At 57.1% G+C, this 13,943-nt stretch overlaps 1 protein-coding gene across 4 annotated transcripts in view; it reads right to left on the reverse strand.

Moving 5' to 3' along the window:
* Positions 1 to 881: 881 nt before the first annotated feature.
* Positions 882 to 13,943, reverse strand: part of WARS1 (tryptophanyl-tRNA synthetase 1) — a 29,214-nt gene continuing 16,152 nt past the window's right edge. For 3 of the 4 annotated variants that reach the window (XM_059183122.1, XM_059183121.1, XM_059183123.1), the window contains exons 5-12: positions 13,507 to 13,626; positions 12,822 to 13,004; positions 8,225 to 8,325; positions 6,424 to 6,536; positions 6,048 to 6,221; positions 2,949 to 3,089; positions 1,942 to 2,099; positions 882 to 1,158 (exon numbers count right to left, since the gene is read on the reverse strand). In XM_059183122.1, the coding sequence (XP_059039105.1) occupies positions 1,137 to 1,158; positions 1,942 to 2,099; positions 2,949 to 3,089; positions 6,048 to 6,221; positions 6,424 to 6,536; positions 8,225 to 8,325; positions 12,822 to 13,004; positions 13,507 to 13,626 (1,012 nt within the window). In that variant the 3' untranslated portion in view covers positions 882 to 1,136. Of the gene's footprint in view, positions 2,100 to 2,948; positions 3,090 to 6,047; positions 6,222 to 6,423; positions 6,537 to 8,224; positions 8,326 to 12,821; positions 13,005 to 13,506; positions 13,627 to 13,943 lie in introns of all 4 variants that reach the window. The other variant, XM_059183124.1, reaches the window with a different exon arrangement.

Genomic DNA, 13,943 nt, shown 5'->3' on the forward strand with positions numbered 1-13,943 from the left:
GGCAGTGGGAGGAGCTGTGGCCCTTGCCAGCAATGACAAGATATAGGTCACCTGACCTCTAACCCAGGGCATGGTCTCAAAGACCCCAGCATGAGGTATGGTGTGGTAGGGGTCCCCACAGGTAAGGTGGCCTGCCCAAGGTCATGCAGCCTGTGCAGGGAGAGGCAGCCCCATGGTAACGTGCTCTCCTACCCTCGTTTTATCCATTCAGTGCACCTGTGACATAGGTGCAACTGAGCGGCAAGACAGAACTCAGCCATGGAGGGCCGCAGCCAGCCAGGTGAGGGAGCTGGGGGCGCTGGCCAGGGCTGGTGTGGAGGCCGGGGAAGGACCCTCGGCACACTCATTTGTGCAACAGGCCCTCTGTGTGTGTGGACATAGCAAGTAAGAAGCAGGACAGGCCTGCCTGTCACAAACTCAGTGGGTGGCCTTGGACAAGCCACACTGCCTCTCTCAAGTGTCAGTGTCCCCACCTGGAAGTGAGCCTGGGCAGGCAGAGGGAGCCCGGGGCGCCATCCCTGCCAGGGCTGAGGCAGACAGGCGGCTCCCGCACCAGCCACACTGCCCAGCCCATGGCCGTGCCCTGAGACATCCCTGCTGGGTGGCTGGAGGCGTCCCATGAGCTGTGACAGCCAGCAGCTGGGCACTTGCCAAGGGCTAGAAGGCAGACAGGCTACCTCCCAGCAGATTCCTGGGAGCCTGCACCTCGGGGCCACGGGGGCTTCCAGGCTGTGTATCCACTTCATGTCCCCTCTGGGTAACCCCGTGGACGCAAGGGCCACCCTTGGAGCAGCTGCCGCACTTGGCAGCAGCCCCGCCCTGGGCCCGAAGCAGGCTTGGTCCCTCTTTGAAGCCCAGACAGACAAGAGCACAGCGACACAGGCAGGACCGAAGGAAGTTTATTCACGCCAATGAGCGGCATGAGGGAGTGGACCCCGTATCTCCAGAAAGCACAGACCCCTCAAGCCTGGGCCTTCCCTGAGACAGGTCTTCTGCTTTTCCAAACTACACAGGGTGCACGGTTTACCAAGCCTCCCAGGGACAGGCCACTTGGGGCCTGGAGGGCTGCCGCGCACTTTCTAGCTACGTCCACCTGGCCCCGGGCACTGCTCTGTGCAGAAAGACTTCCACGCCAGTCAAGTGTCAAAACAAAAGCATCTGCAAAGACAACAGAGCCCTCAGCATCTGGCACGACCAGCACGAAGCAGCCCTTGGCTTTCAGGGCGAGTGTCAGGGATTGCTTGGTGGACGGAGTGTTAGCACATCGGGGAAAAGCACGATTCCTGGAGCGGGTGCATGCACGGTCTGGAGTGTGGTAGGGGAACTGGAGTCTCGCCCACAGAAGACTCAATTCAATAAAGCCCGGCCAACTTGGGCCAATATTCAACGTGGAAAGCAGCTTTCAAGCTGGGAGCTCTTGTAGCCAAACGTCTCGCAAAGCTTTCAGTCGGCAAGTCTTCTTCTAAATTCCCTTGGGCACGGCCTGAATTACACCTGTGCCCACTGCACTGCCGCTCGTAGACTTTTCAAAGCACACTTTAATTGATGCTAATGCGTTTTGACTCAGGGATGCAGACAGACACCACGCTCCTTCACAGAGCAGGTCTGAAGAGTGTGTGGCGACCAGCAGCTGTCCTATGGACCTGACAGGCTGGCCTGTGGACACGAAGCCAAAGGTCCCACATGGGTGTCTGCTCTGCGGGAGAGACTCCAGCTGGACTGACCATGGGATGTTAGCCGGCACCCAGTGACCCCAAGGGTTTGGCCCACGAGACAGAAAGGAGAACGTCATGGGAAAAAAACGGCACGGACACACACAGGGCTTCCAGATACCATCCAGTAATTACCGTGTGACAGAGCCTATGGGTAGTGCTGATTTGATTGGGCTGGAATTATTGGTAAATTACATCTCTTTATAAGCACATATAAAAGGAGTGTTACTGAAAGTCGTAGGACAGCTTCCGGGGAGTCATGAACTCTTTCACTATCTCGTCCGTGACCTCCTTGCGCCTGGCCTGGTGCTCGGCGATCAAGGGCTGCAGAACCTCTATGAGCGTCTTCTTGAGCTCGCCAGTGAGCATGTCGCCGCTGGTGTAGTCCTGCCCGGAAGGAGACAGACCACAGTGACAGGCGGCTCATGCGCCTGGGCCCCCGCCGCCTCTGGGCGCCAGCCCAGCCCGCAGCACCCGCGCAGAGCCCGGCACAGGGGTGATGCCCGGAAGTGAAAAGATGTGCACCTTCCCTGGTGCTCTTCTCCAAATGCCGGGTCCTGCCTGCCGCGCAGCCCCGCGTCGCCGCCCCCGCCCTCTCTGCCAGTCGGAGCTCCACGCGCCCCAGCCGGCCGGCAGCTCCCTCTCGGCCTCCCGCTCCTGTGGCTCCGACACAGCGTCCCCTGTGCTGTGCCGTCTGCTCTGCACTGTTCGCTACAACCAGTTTTAACGTGTTTGCGCGCAGAGTCCTCAGTCAGGATCAGCTCCGTGGGAAGGTTCCGAGGACCGGAAACCCGAGGAAAGGCTACACGTACTGTTTGGCCTCCTCCTACCCCTCACCCAACTGCTGCCGAGAGTCCACACCAGGACCCTCACCTCCCCTGGGCGAGCCTCGGGGCCCTGCCCGCACCACAGCCACGCATGGCCACGCTGACTCAGTGCGGGCGGTGTCAGAACTGAGATTCTGTCCTGTTGGAGTTCCCTAGTCCGCGGTGTCTAGCCAGGGAGACCACTGTGGGTGGCAACCACAGCCTGTGCGTTGCTTTGTGTACTGTCACCGGGCTTCCTGGCGCGTGGCCAAGGGCAGACATACCTCCTCACTTTTCACCTCGTCTCAGCTGAGGGTCTGTTGCCAAGGCCGAGCCCAGAGGCTCCGACCACCCTAAGCTCGGCTGCTAGACCGCCCCGTCCCCCATGTCCTCCACGAGAGAGGCTGGACCCTGCGGCCTCCGGCCTCACCTTCCTGATCTGCTCGAGCCTGTCATCGTCCTCGAGGAAGAAGGTCAGGTACATGAAGGACACGTCCACGTCACAGTTGCCTCCGAACTGCCTGTGCTCCTCGACGGTGTCTCTGCCTCCAGAAAACGCATGCTTGTTGACCTGCGGCGGCAAGAGCACAGAGATGCAGGGGCCGGGCCGCTGCGCGTGGAAGTCGGCTGGGAGCCGAGGGTGCAAGTCGGGCCAGAGGCTGCTTCTGCCCGGTCAGGTCTCTGCGCAGGAGGCTGGGGCTCACAGTCGGGAGGAGGAGCCCCGTAAACTGCTCCTGCCTGCCCGGTGAGCCCGGGTCCGTGCCAATGTGGCCAACTGAAGGGGGGCGGGGAGGTTGGCTCTGGACCCCCACCCACACGACAGACAGAACAGAGCTGGAATGTGGGTGAAGCATCCTCCAGGGATGGACGGACACAAGGTCCTTCGGGTAAGACAGACAACCTGGGAACGGGGGCTGCTGCCTTCGGCGGTGCGGGCGGGAGGACGGGAGCCCCCAGAAAGGGGCTCGAAAGGGAGAGCAGAGCCCAGGAGACGCGCAGAGGGCGCCAGGCCCGCAGGCACCCCACCCGAAGCATGCAGTCCCCAGAGCTGAGTAAAGACTCAGAAACTAGCACAGTGGTTTTGGAATCACTGAAGATCGTCTTGGGGGAAATCAGGGCCAAGAAGCCAGAGAAGGAAAGCCAAAAAGGGACAAAGTCTCAACTTTCTTCCCATGAGCACATGAGAGACCCACCATGTACAAATGTCACCCTATTTTTCTTTCCTGGGGAAAAGGGTGGGTAGAGCTGGCGGTGCCCATGTGGAGAAGCTTACTCTCCCTCCCAGGACCACCCAGCAATTACTGGCGGGCTGCGCCGGGACCCTGGGCAGGCAGCAGGCGGACGCCGGGGCAGAGGCCGTCAGGTGGCAGGGGGTGGCACCTGCTCTTGCCCCGGCACAGGGGAAGCGTGAATGGCTGCATGCTGGGCGCGGGCAGAGTAAGACAACGACCCATTCATTCTTCCCTCTCCTTCACAAAACAAGGGAGCAAGCTGCAGAACAAAATCAACGTAAACAAACTGCACCAACCATGCAACGACAAAACAAACAAGAAGAGAAAGCACCAGGACGGGGTTCTCCTGAGCTCTGGTACCCTGGGCATGCCTGCACGAGCCTTTTCCTGTGCTCAGACTCGCAGGCCAAGCCAGGTTGCTGCTGGGCCTCAGGGAAGACAGTCTTGAGAACAGAGCTTCCCAGGCTCCCAGGGCTGGTTTAAAGGCTATCCAAGGGGGGCTCCTGGGTGGCTCAGTGGGTTAAGCCTCTGCCTTCAGCTTAGGTCATGATCCCAGGGTCCTTGAGATCAGTACAGCCACTCCCGCTTCACAGATGTCTCACCTGGACACCAAGGTCACTCGCCAATGGCAGTGCACAGACAACCTGGGGTTCCTGACTCTAGGCCACGGGAGGGCCCATGCAATGGGGGAGCTGGGGTCCGGTCCTAACCCCCCCACTCCCCAGCTGAGTGGAGGTAGGAAACTGCCTGGTCCCTCTGAGTCTTGATGTCCTTGCTTACAAGACGAACATGGCCTGCCGGTGGTTGGTAGGAATCAGTGAGATGACACAGGCGAGCACGTGGCAGTGCCCAGTACGGCTGCTGCTGCTGTTTGCAGGAGGCCTGGGGCAGATGCCCCGTGCCGGCTGGTGTGAGGTGGATTCTGGACTGGAAGGTGGGCGTGGGGACTGACCCTGTCCTGCCACACAGGCTGCTCACAACTCTTGTGGCCTCTGCAGCTGTGTGCTTCCTGACCTCACGCTACTGCCGGCCCACCCTCGGGGCCTTTGCTCATCCCTAAATGAATGAAAAATAATTTGGTCCCAAAAATGACCTCCTTAAAACAACTAAAAAACCAAAGTGCCTCCCCTCTTGGACAGAAGAGGAACACCCTCCTCGCCTCCCGCCCCCGCGTGTGGACTCCAGGCTTTGGAAGGTCCAGCCAGTAGAGAAAGGGCAGGAACAAGCCCCGAACATAGCAGCTTCTACGAGAGGGCGGCGGAGTCGGCGGGGCTGTTTCCTGGAAGAGGCTCGGGACAGGATGGGTCCCCTCGCTGTCCGCTAGGACCTGCCTAGGACGCCGGAAGGGCCAGCACCAGTGGAGGGTTGCATCACACACCTCAGATACAGATTTAGTCACTCCTGCTGTGAAGTTCCCACCCACAAACACACACTAGATTCCAAATAAAATGTCAGTAGCTTCATGGGACAGGGAAGGGGGTTGTACCTGTACTGGCAGTTCAGACCCTGCGAGCAGCAATAGCAGGGCCCTGGGAAACAAAAAAGCTCAAATAGGTTCCTAACTCTCATTTCTTTGGTGACCTGACAAAAATGTGCTGATTGCCCGATGCATGCTGGGACGGCCACGACTGTCCTGATGAAGGACCCCCACCCATTCCCAGTCTCTGTGGGAACATGTGCCCCTAAGCCCCACCTTGGCCAGGGTGGTCATCTTCTCTGGCCCTCATCCCTCTAAAGGTGCTCCCCACTGTCTCCCCATGAGAAATCAAGCCAGAAAACATAAAGCACCCGGTCCATCTGCTGGACTACGGCTGCTGCTTGGAAATGTAGTGGAATACGTTCCATCATTAAATAAACTGCCATGGGACATCCGGGTGGCTTTGTCACTTAAGCGTCTGCCTTAGCTCAGGTCATGATCTCAGGGTCCTGGGATGGAGCCTGCTTCTCCCTCTCTCTGTGTCACTCCTCCCACTCATGCTCTCTCTCGCTCTCTTTCAAATAAATAAAATCCTAAAAAAAGAAAACTGCCAGGACTTTGCTTCCAGAGTAGAGCACTGGTGAGAAAAGCAGAGAAGAAAAAACCAAAATTTTGCCTAAATGAAAGGACAAAGTCAAGTTCATCTGGTGTCTGGGCGCAGGGACAGGCCGCCTGGAGTTCGCAGGCAGTGGCTGTAACTGACCTTGGACCCCAGCGCCGTGGCAGAGGACGCTGGAAGGACAGTCACGTGATGCCTGTGCGTCTTACGCACACCTACTCTGTGTATGCGGGTTGCCCCTCCGGCCCGGACAGTGCTCACCTTGGTCTTGATCTGCTTGGCGGTGTCCGTGAGGAAGATGGAGGAGTTGGGGTCGCTGGCACTCATCTTGGTCTGGGCCCCCTGCAGAGCGGGGAAGAAGGTGGAGTGCAGCAGGGCTGGTTTAGGGTAGCCGATCCTGGGGGCGACGTCTCTTGTCATCCTGAAGTATGGATCCTGTGGGGGGAGAGGGGACTGAGGACAGCCGGCAGAAACAGGCCGGCTGTCAGCCTGGGAGTACGTCCGCGGCCTCCGTGGGAAGCTCCCAGCTCCCAGGCAGCTTACAGGATTGCCCCCCGCCCAGCACCTTTTAAAACCTCCTTTCCCATCAAGGAGTGCAGCACCCCGGACCGATGGACGCCTCGCCCCGCCTGCTGACCTGGTCGATGGCACAGGGGATGAGGCACTGGATGTCCGTCCTGTCTCGGAAGATCTGAGGGAAGGAGTTGCTGAAGGAGGGGGCAGCCTGGATGGCGGGAAAGCTGATCTTCCCTGAAAAGCATAAACGAAGTATTTTTACACAGGACGTCGACTCCTGTTCTGGTTAATTCACCCAGCAAAAGGGATGAACACGAACAGGCGTCCTCCCCTTTAGAGAAGCAACCATCACTCAAGAGAATCTGAAACCACAGAACAGTAGGGAAGAGAGATGATCTCCAGTCCCACGGTGGATCGATCTCCGTTTTCTCGGCTTCCCTCTGCATTTCTGCGGTGACTGCACACTATACTTTTCCCTCACTTGGGTGGTTGCTACGTGTTTCTGTCCCGTAAACGTGGCAGGGAGTGTTTCGCCCGTCTCTACCCATAGGCACATAGGTTGTTCCTCACCTATGATCGTATAAATTCTGGTACCTGGAACCCCGAACTGTTCTCAGTACTTTGGACATTCCTGTCATGATCACTGCTGCTATTTACTCAGACCTGTACAAGGGGTCCAAGGGCACCGACCTTCATGCGACCTCTGACGAGCGGTGCTGGGCCAGCCCCTGCCATCCGTGCAACATGGGCACACTCATGCTGCCACCACCACCAGCGCCCCGCTCACACACAGAGCAGCGGTGGCCATTCCCTGTGTGTGGGTGCCAGGCTGTGCTCGGGGCCAACCCCGGGCCTGTCTGCTGCTCCCAACTCTACGAAAAAGTACCATATGGCTCCCATCTTACAGCCACGGACTTTCAGGCTCAGACTGCTGACACAGCCGGCCGCAGCTAATACACCACAAGCAGGCGGCTGGGCCAGGATTCAAACCCGGGTGCTTCGCAGCACAGTGTGCAACTAGGCATAGGTCTGTCTCTCGTTTGCCCAGGGCCGCCTTCCCTGAGACATCTTCCCAGGAAATGCTGGCCTTCCAAGGATAAAAACCCTTTCAAAAGCACAGGGTTTATGCCCCAATTGTCAGGAATTCATCTCACTGAAACATTCAAGGGTCTTGCTCATGTGAAAAGACTCCCAGTGAGGCCTCTCCATGGCATTTCTGCACTTGTCCCTGAAGGTCCCCTCGCCGCCAGGGCCCCAGGCGGTGTCCCCTCCCAGTGGGGCAAACTCTCCCACGCGGCACCCACACACACACTCGGGGATGCTGTCCCGGGCTCGCGGCTGCTCGGCCTGGAGCCGTGTTGCAGAAACAAAACACGGAAGAGGATCAGGAGACCCACAAGTCTCAGGGATCAATTCTTAGCTTTGGGAGCTAAGGGTCTAGAAGGAGAAGGCTGATGTGTCTGACAGGCACGGAAGTACACAGAAAGGGACACGAGTGTGTGTGCAGGGGGCCGAGCCGTAGAAGGACAGTGAGGGCGGGCAGGGTGGGCACCACAGGGCTTCCGGCCACGTCCCTCCTCTTATGGGGGAAACGGAGGCTCTGGCCTCTACTAGAGGCGCCTGCATGGGCTGGGACTCCGCAAGCAGGCAGAGGAGCTCTAGTCATCCCCACCAGTCTCCTCCTTTCTTCCAAGCCTCTTAGTGGGTGACTGAGGGGTGACAGATGGTCCCCGGAAGTGCAGCACAAGGCCTGGAAATGGGGCTGCAGGCATTGCTCCAGCTCCTCCGGTTCCTGGCAAAGACCTGCCCGTGGGGTTGCTGTGGGGAGGCGAGGGGCGAGGGATGCCACCTGACAGGCCGCTGGGCCCCGGGGCAGACGCTGGTGCTTCACCCCGGGACGCAGGCCATGGCGAGCTCCTTACCGATGGAGTCACTGTCGGTGAAACCGAAAATGCCTTTCACTTGGTTGAAGGTAACGTGCTTCTGAATCTTCACCACGTTCTTGTAGAAGCCCGGGCTCATCCTGCAGACAAATGGGATCAAACCGCAGGCTCAGAGGGGGCCTTCCCGCCGAGGCCGAAGCAGTGGATGGTGAAACCTGAGCGTGCACGTGTGGGCCGAGGACACGGACCGGGCAGGAAGGTGCCCAGAAGGCATCTTGAGGGAGAGAGAGCTACTGCAGGCCAAGCGGAGCTGCCAGGGAGGTGTGGAAACCAGTGTGAGACCGACATCAGATGCCGGGCCGATGAGGCAAGAACACGCTCGGACTCAGGGACGGACGGGGAGCATTTAAGCTCCGCCTGAAGGGGCGCCTGGGTGGCTCAGTGGGTTAGGGCCTCTGCCTTCGGCTCAGGTCATGATCCCAGAGTCCTGGGACCGAGCCCCACATTGGGCTCTCTGCTTGGCAGAGAGCCTGCTTCCTCCTCTCTCTCTGCCTGCCTCTCTGCCTACTTGTGATCTCTGTCTGTCAAATAAATAAATAAACAAAATCTTAAAAAAATAAAAAATAAAAAAAAAATAAACTCTGCCCGAAAAGAAACCTAAAACCACCCAACAACATAAAAACTCTGTCAACGGTCAGGTATGCTGCAGAGCTTCCAGTCTGGGAGCCCCAAGGGAGTCTTCACGTGAGACCGACTCTGTTCTGTGTTGTGCTGCTAGAGAGTATCTGCAGAGAAACCAATACGTCCAGTTACCATGGCCCTGTCCACCATCGGCAGCCATGCTGTCCGGGCAGGCTGACCCCGTGCCCAGCCACAGGGCTGGGCCACTGTGGCTGGTTCAAGCAACCGGACGCTCTCTCCTGGATGGTGAGGGATGTGGGTATGAGGCCTGGAGCTGTGGCAGCCATTCTGTTGCCAGAAGGACCTAGGCTAAGGATGAAGCAAATACAGGGCAGCGCAGAACCCAGAGGAACTTCTTACACATGCTCAGCAGCTCTACTCTCCACCCAACCAGGTGTCAGGCCCCACAAAGGAAGGGGAAAAGTGGCTTACTATGTGTTTGCATCCCGTGGCAGGAGCCGTGCTAAGTGCTGGACACAAGTTAACACCTCTCAACTCCCCCTTTGACGTAGCAGCCTCGCCTCCACTTTCCAGGGAAAGGCTGAAGCTCTGAGAGGTTTAGGATCAGGGCACATACCCAGCGAGTACACGAGCTGGGATCCAAACCCAGGCTTGTCTGGCCACAATGCCTATGCTTCTCTCACATCTCACAGTTTTGAAAGGTGAAGACTTTTGCCCCTGGATGGAGACTCCTGAATGTCTTTGGACAGACAGCGGGGTGTGGGGCTGGGGTATCAGAAATCCAGAGGCACCGGCTGCCTGGGGCTGGGTCAGCCACGAGGCAGGGAGAACCGTAAAGGCAAAGGCTTCACACCGTGGTCTGTGCGGAGTGGGGCGGAGTCCCACTTGGGAGGGAGAGAGGGACTTTCACTTAGCAGCCTGCTCAGTTCTGGCCCAGGGCACTGGTCGGGGGCGGGGGTGGGCTGTGTTAGAGAGAGAGGGAAGACACACCGGGAACCTTGCCATAAGCGAAGTGCTCCCAACACGGGTGCTCCCCGCAAAGATGCCTGCTTTGTGGTCCTGCTGACACAGTTACTATTTCCTGTCGGAGGGGTCCTGGGAGACTGCAGGAGGCCCCACACTGCTTACACCTGGTGAGGACAAGCAGCCATCTGCCACCCAGGGGAGAGGGCCATGGCAAACGCTCTGTGCATCCTCAGGGAGAGGCAACGGCAAATTCTGGCAAATCAGCCAGTGGCCAACCTTCCTCCAGCCGCGGTCACACTGCACAAGACGGCCTCCAGTCCCCACGGGAGGGAGAGTCTACAGCACCCCAGTGACAGGACTGCAGCCCTGTGGTGTCTGAGCAGCATTTCTGAGTGAGACAGCCCTGACCTTTCTTGGAAGGGGAGTTCCTTCTCTGCCAGCCAGTGCTCGTGCCATGCAGGCTGGAGGCTGTGAGTGCATCCAGGAGGGGCATTGGTTCCCTGCCCGGTGACCTTACACAGGGAACCAGGGACAGGGTTTTAAAGCTGAATGTGATTTGAGATCGTATGTTTGCCAAGCACTCACCAGCTACTGCTCGAAGGCCACATTATGTGTAGTACCTCATCAAGTCCTCATGACTCTGTTACAGGCACCAGGACCTCCTGACCGCAGGGTGAACCCCCCTTGCTTTGTCCTCACGGCACTCATTATCACCTGGTTGTCACCTGTTAACTGCCTGCTCCCGCGCCACAAGTAGCTAACCGGACACAGTTGCAGGATGATGGCCTCGCCAGCAGCGGTGTTCCTGGCACCAGTGTGGCCTACTGACTGTATGAATGAGCAGGCTGAGCCGTCCCTCAGGGCTCCTGGCAGGAAGGGCTCTCTGGGCCCACACTCAGGGCCAGAGATGTGTGTGGGGACAGGGTGTCTGGAGCCAGCTGGCCTGCTATGGGCTTCTTGGCCTGCAGGGCCCTCACCACTCTGCTCCTGCCCAAAGACAGGGTGGAGGCTGGCCTGGTTGTAGTTCCAGCTCCTGAAGACCAGGAAGGAGCTTTGTTAAATCAAAGCTCTGGATTTTGAGTTAAATTTCAAGATAAAAAAGAAGCTCAACTGTTAAAAACAAAAACCAAAAACCTCTTGAAGGGAATAAGATGTTTTAAAACAGGATTTAACTTTTAAAACTTCCCTCTTGACCTTAGGTTCAACCTAAGAGCTCTTTCTGGGAAGAGGCAGCAGAGACCCTTCGGTTCACGGTTGTCTGGGCTTTCGTCTCCACTCAGAGCTCAGCAAGGGAGAGAAGCTCCTGCTGAGCAAAGAGGACGCACAGGGCGGTCAGCGGAGAGGCAGGCCGCGCAAGTTGCTGCAGGCCCCATGTTCTCTCAGGATTTGCTGGGAGCATGCTGGGTCGTGGGGCGGACCCTCGCGAGCACCATTCTGGCGTCACTGCTCGGTCATCTCTGCGGATACAGGGGGTGTTCGTTTCACCCCACCAGTCCCTCAGCTCAGCGAGGCAGGCACTCTGCTCGGCTCACTGCTGGGTTCCCAGGGCCCCGGAGGACCCGGCCGCAGAGAGCTCTCCATGACTGTTGGTCTTACTGACCCAGTGGAACAGGGCCACCCCTGACCCCGAGGATGACAGAAGTGGGAGGGGGTGGGGAGGGACACAACCATCTGTGCTTTACGAGGAGCGCTGGCTGGTGGGGGACCGAGGCTGTGAGGGGCTGCCATGGGAGGCAAGAGGTGGCACCAGAGGACACGGTGACTGGGCAGTTGCCAGCTCGGCCCGGCCCTGAAAAGAGCAGCAGGACCCAGGGTGTGGCTATGTGCTTGAGCAGGCGAATCAAGAATTCTTAAGGAATGAGGGGCGAGAGAGAAAATAAAGCACCACGAAAATGACACCAGCGATCACATCTAGGGTCTCATGTAACCCTACTTCGTGGACCAGGCTTGCTGCGACTCATGAGCTCTAAAGAGAGGTGACAGGGCTCGACCTGGGTCTGTTTCCCTCCTTCAAAGATCATGTCTCCTCAAGGACACAATGCCTCTATGCCCAGAGAGAAGGGATTTAAAAAATCTCACAGGTAAAATGAGAAAGTTAGGAACTCAGGTACTAGTTGGTGGAAAGGCCAGACCTCTTACGAAGGCAGCTATTTCTGTGGCTAGAAGCCACCCTCGGAGGCAGTCCTGTAGCCGGACGTTTGGGGGAAATGGTAGTGAGCAAGTTCCTCGCGCTCCGTGCGAACCCCGCCCGACCCAGCTTCTACAGCACTCGGTCCTGGCCTGGTAGTGAGCCTGCCGGATATGGCCACACCCCTCCCCAAGGACAAGTGCCTGGGGGCGGAGTGGGGGGGGGCACTGCCTCTCAGGTGCTCAGAAAGTACCTGCCCAGCAGAACAACGTATTCTTATTGGGACACTTGACAGAGTCTTGTTTTTCTAACACAGTTCTTGGCAATTATCTGGGATGAAGACCTTGGAAATTTCAATTCAGGGTCGCCTGGGTGGCTCAGTGGGTTAAGCATCTGCCTTCGGCTCAGGTCATGATCCCAGGGTCCTGGGATTGAGTCCCACATTGGGCTCCCTGCTTCTCCCTCTACCTGTGCTCCCCCTGCTCACGCTTGCTCGCTATTTCTCTGACAAATAAATAAATAAAATCTTAAAAAAAAAAGTTTCGAGGATTTTCTGGATGCGTATTTTAGCTATGGAGTGGCTGACTTCTGGACTGTGAGGGGACCGTGCACCAGCGAATCTTTTCTCTGTGAGGAAAAAGGGACGCCGAGAAAGAGAAAGACCCTCACTGGCCGACTGACCGTCCTTGGAGAGAAACTACAATTCTGTCTCAAGCTGGGGATGGAAACCTCAGCTGGTGAACGAGAGCAAGAAACCACATCCTAACGTTTCATAAAGGAGGGAAAACATTCCCCAGATCTTAGGACCATTTCAGACGTGTCTGACTCTGCCGTGGCCGCGAGGAGCTGCTTCTGCATCCGCTTCTCTCTCCAGAAGGCAGCCGGGCACTCTCTCCTTACCCCATGTAGTCCAGGTCAGAGAAGATGAAAGTCTTGTTGATGTCAAAGCCGCAGGCAATGATGTCCTTGGCGTTCTCCACGGCGTAGCCGTAGGCCTGGTCCAGGGTCAGGTCTTTCCACAGGTACTTCTCGTCATCCGTCATCTGGATGACCAAGGGCACGTTGAACACATCCTGCAGCCACCTACGAGACACATGGGAAGAAGGTGGCCACCTCGTTTCCCCGGTGTGCGTCTGAAATCGCAGTTCCTACTGAGAGTGTACGCAGAACTTTCTTGTCTACACAGTCACATAGTCTTACGTTGTGGAGCTGGACTACTACATTTACTTAACGTGGAAGGGCCTGCGCTCAGCTCTGTGCCAGCTGCTTTATGCTGGTCACAATTTTAGGAGGTGTTACCACCCCCTCCTGCAGATGTGGAAACGAAGGCTCAGGGAAGTGACTGCTACGGTCACAGGGACAGGGACAGGTGGAGATGGGCTGGCTGACTCCAAAGCTGGGCTTGCTCCATGACGCCACACTTTCTAACGTGACAGCGGGACCAGAGTCACCAAGTCACAATAGCACCCATCCCCTCGCACCTTAACGACACAGACGAGATCTGTCTTGTCATCTAACATGGTCTGTGAGTACCATTCCAGATTCACTAATAAAAGGGACAAAAGGCATACGGTTCAATACTTACTTTGTGAAGATAAACGGGATGAGATGACCTACATGCATTGCTTCAGAAGAGGGGCCCCTGCCCGTGTACAGATAAAATGGCTTCTTATTCTCGTAGGCATCAAGAATCTGGTTCATATCTCTAAAGGAAAGAGGAGAAAAGGAAATGGTGTGACTTTTCTGAGAAACACTAAGGCGCTAATGCTTGGCAAAGACGGAGAAAACACGACACTGTGATAAGTTGCCCTTGCTGCCTGTCTTAGAAAATTGGCAGGAAACATCTACTGACATGATGTGTTTCTCCTGTGATTGTTTAAAAAGTGTAAGACACGCAGGTCTGGAATAAAAGCGGGATATGGCTGGGCAGCTAACGGAATTCCTCTGTAAACTTCGAATACCAACGTCCACACACCATCTTCTTTACGCCCGTTCCTGGGAATGACACCAAGCCGACACTAC

Source organism: Mustela lutreola, chromosome 7, assembly GCF_030435805.1.
Source record: "Mustela lutreola isolate mMusLut2 chromosome 7, mMusLut2.pri, whole genome shotgun sequence".
Classification (NCBI taxonomy): domain Eukaryota; kingdom Metazoa; phylum Chordata; class Mammalia; order Carnivora; family Mustelidae; genus Mustela; species Mustela lutreola.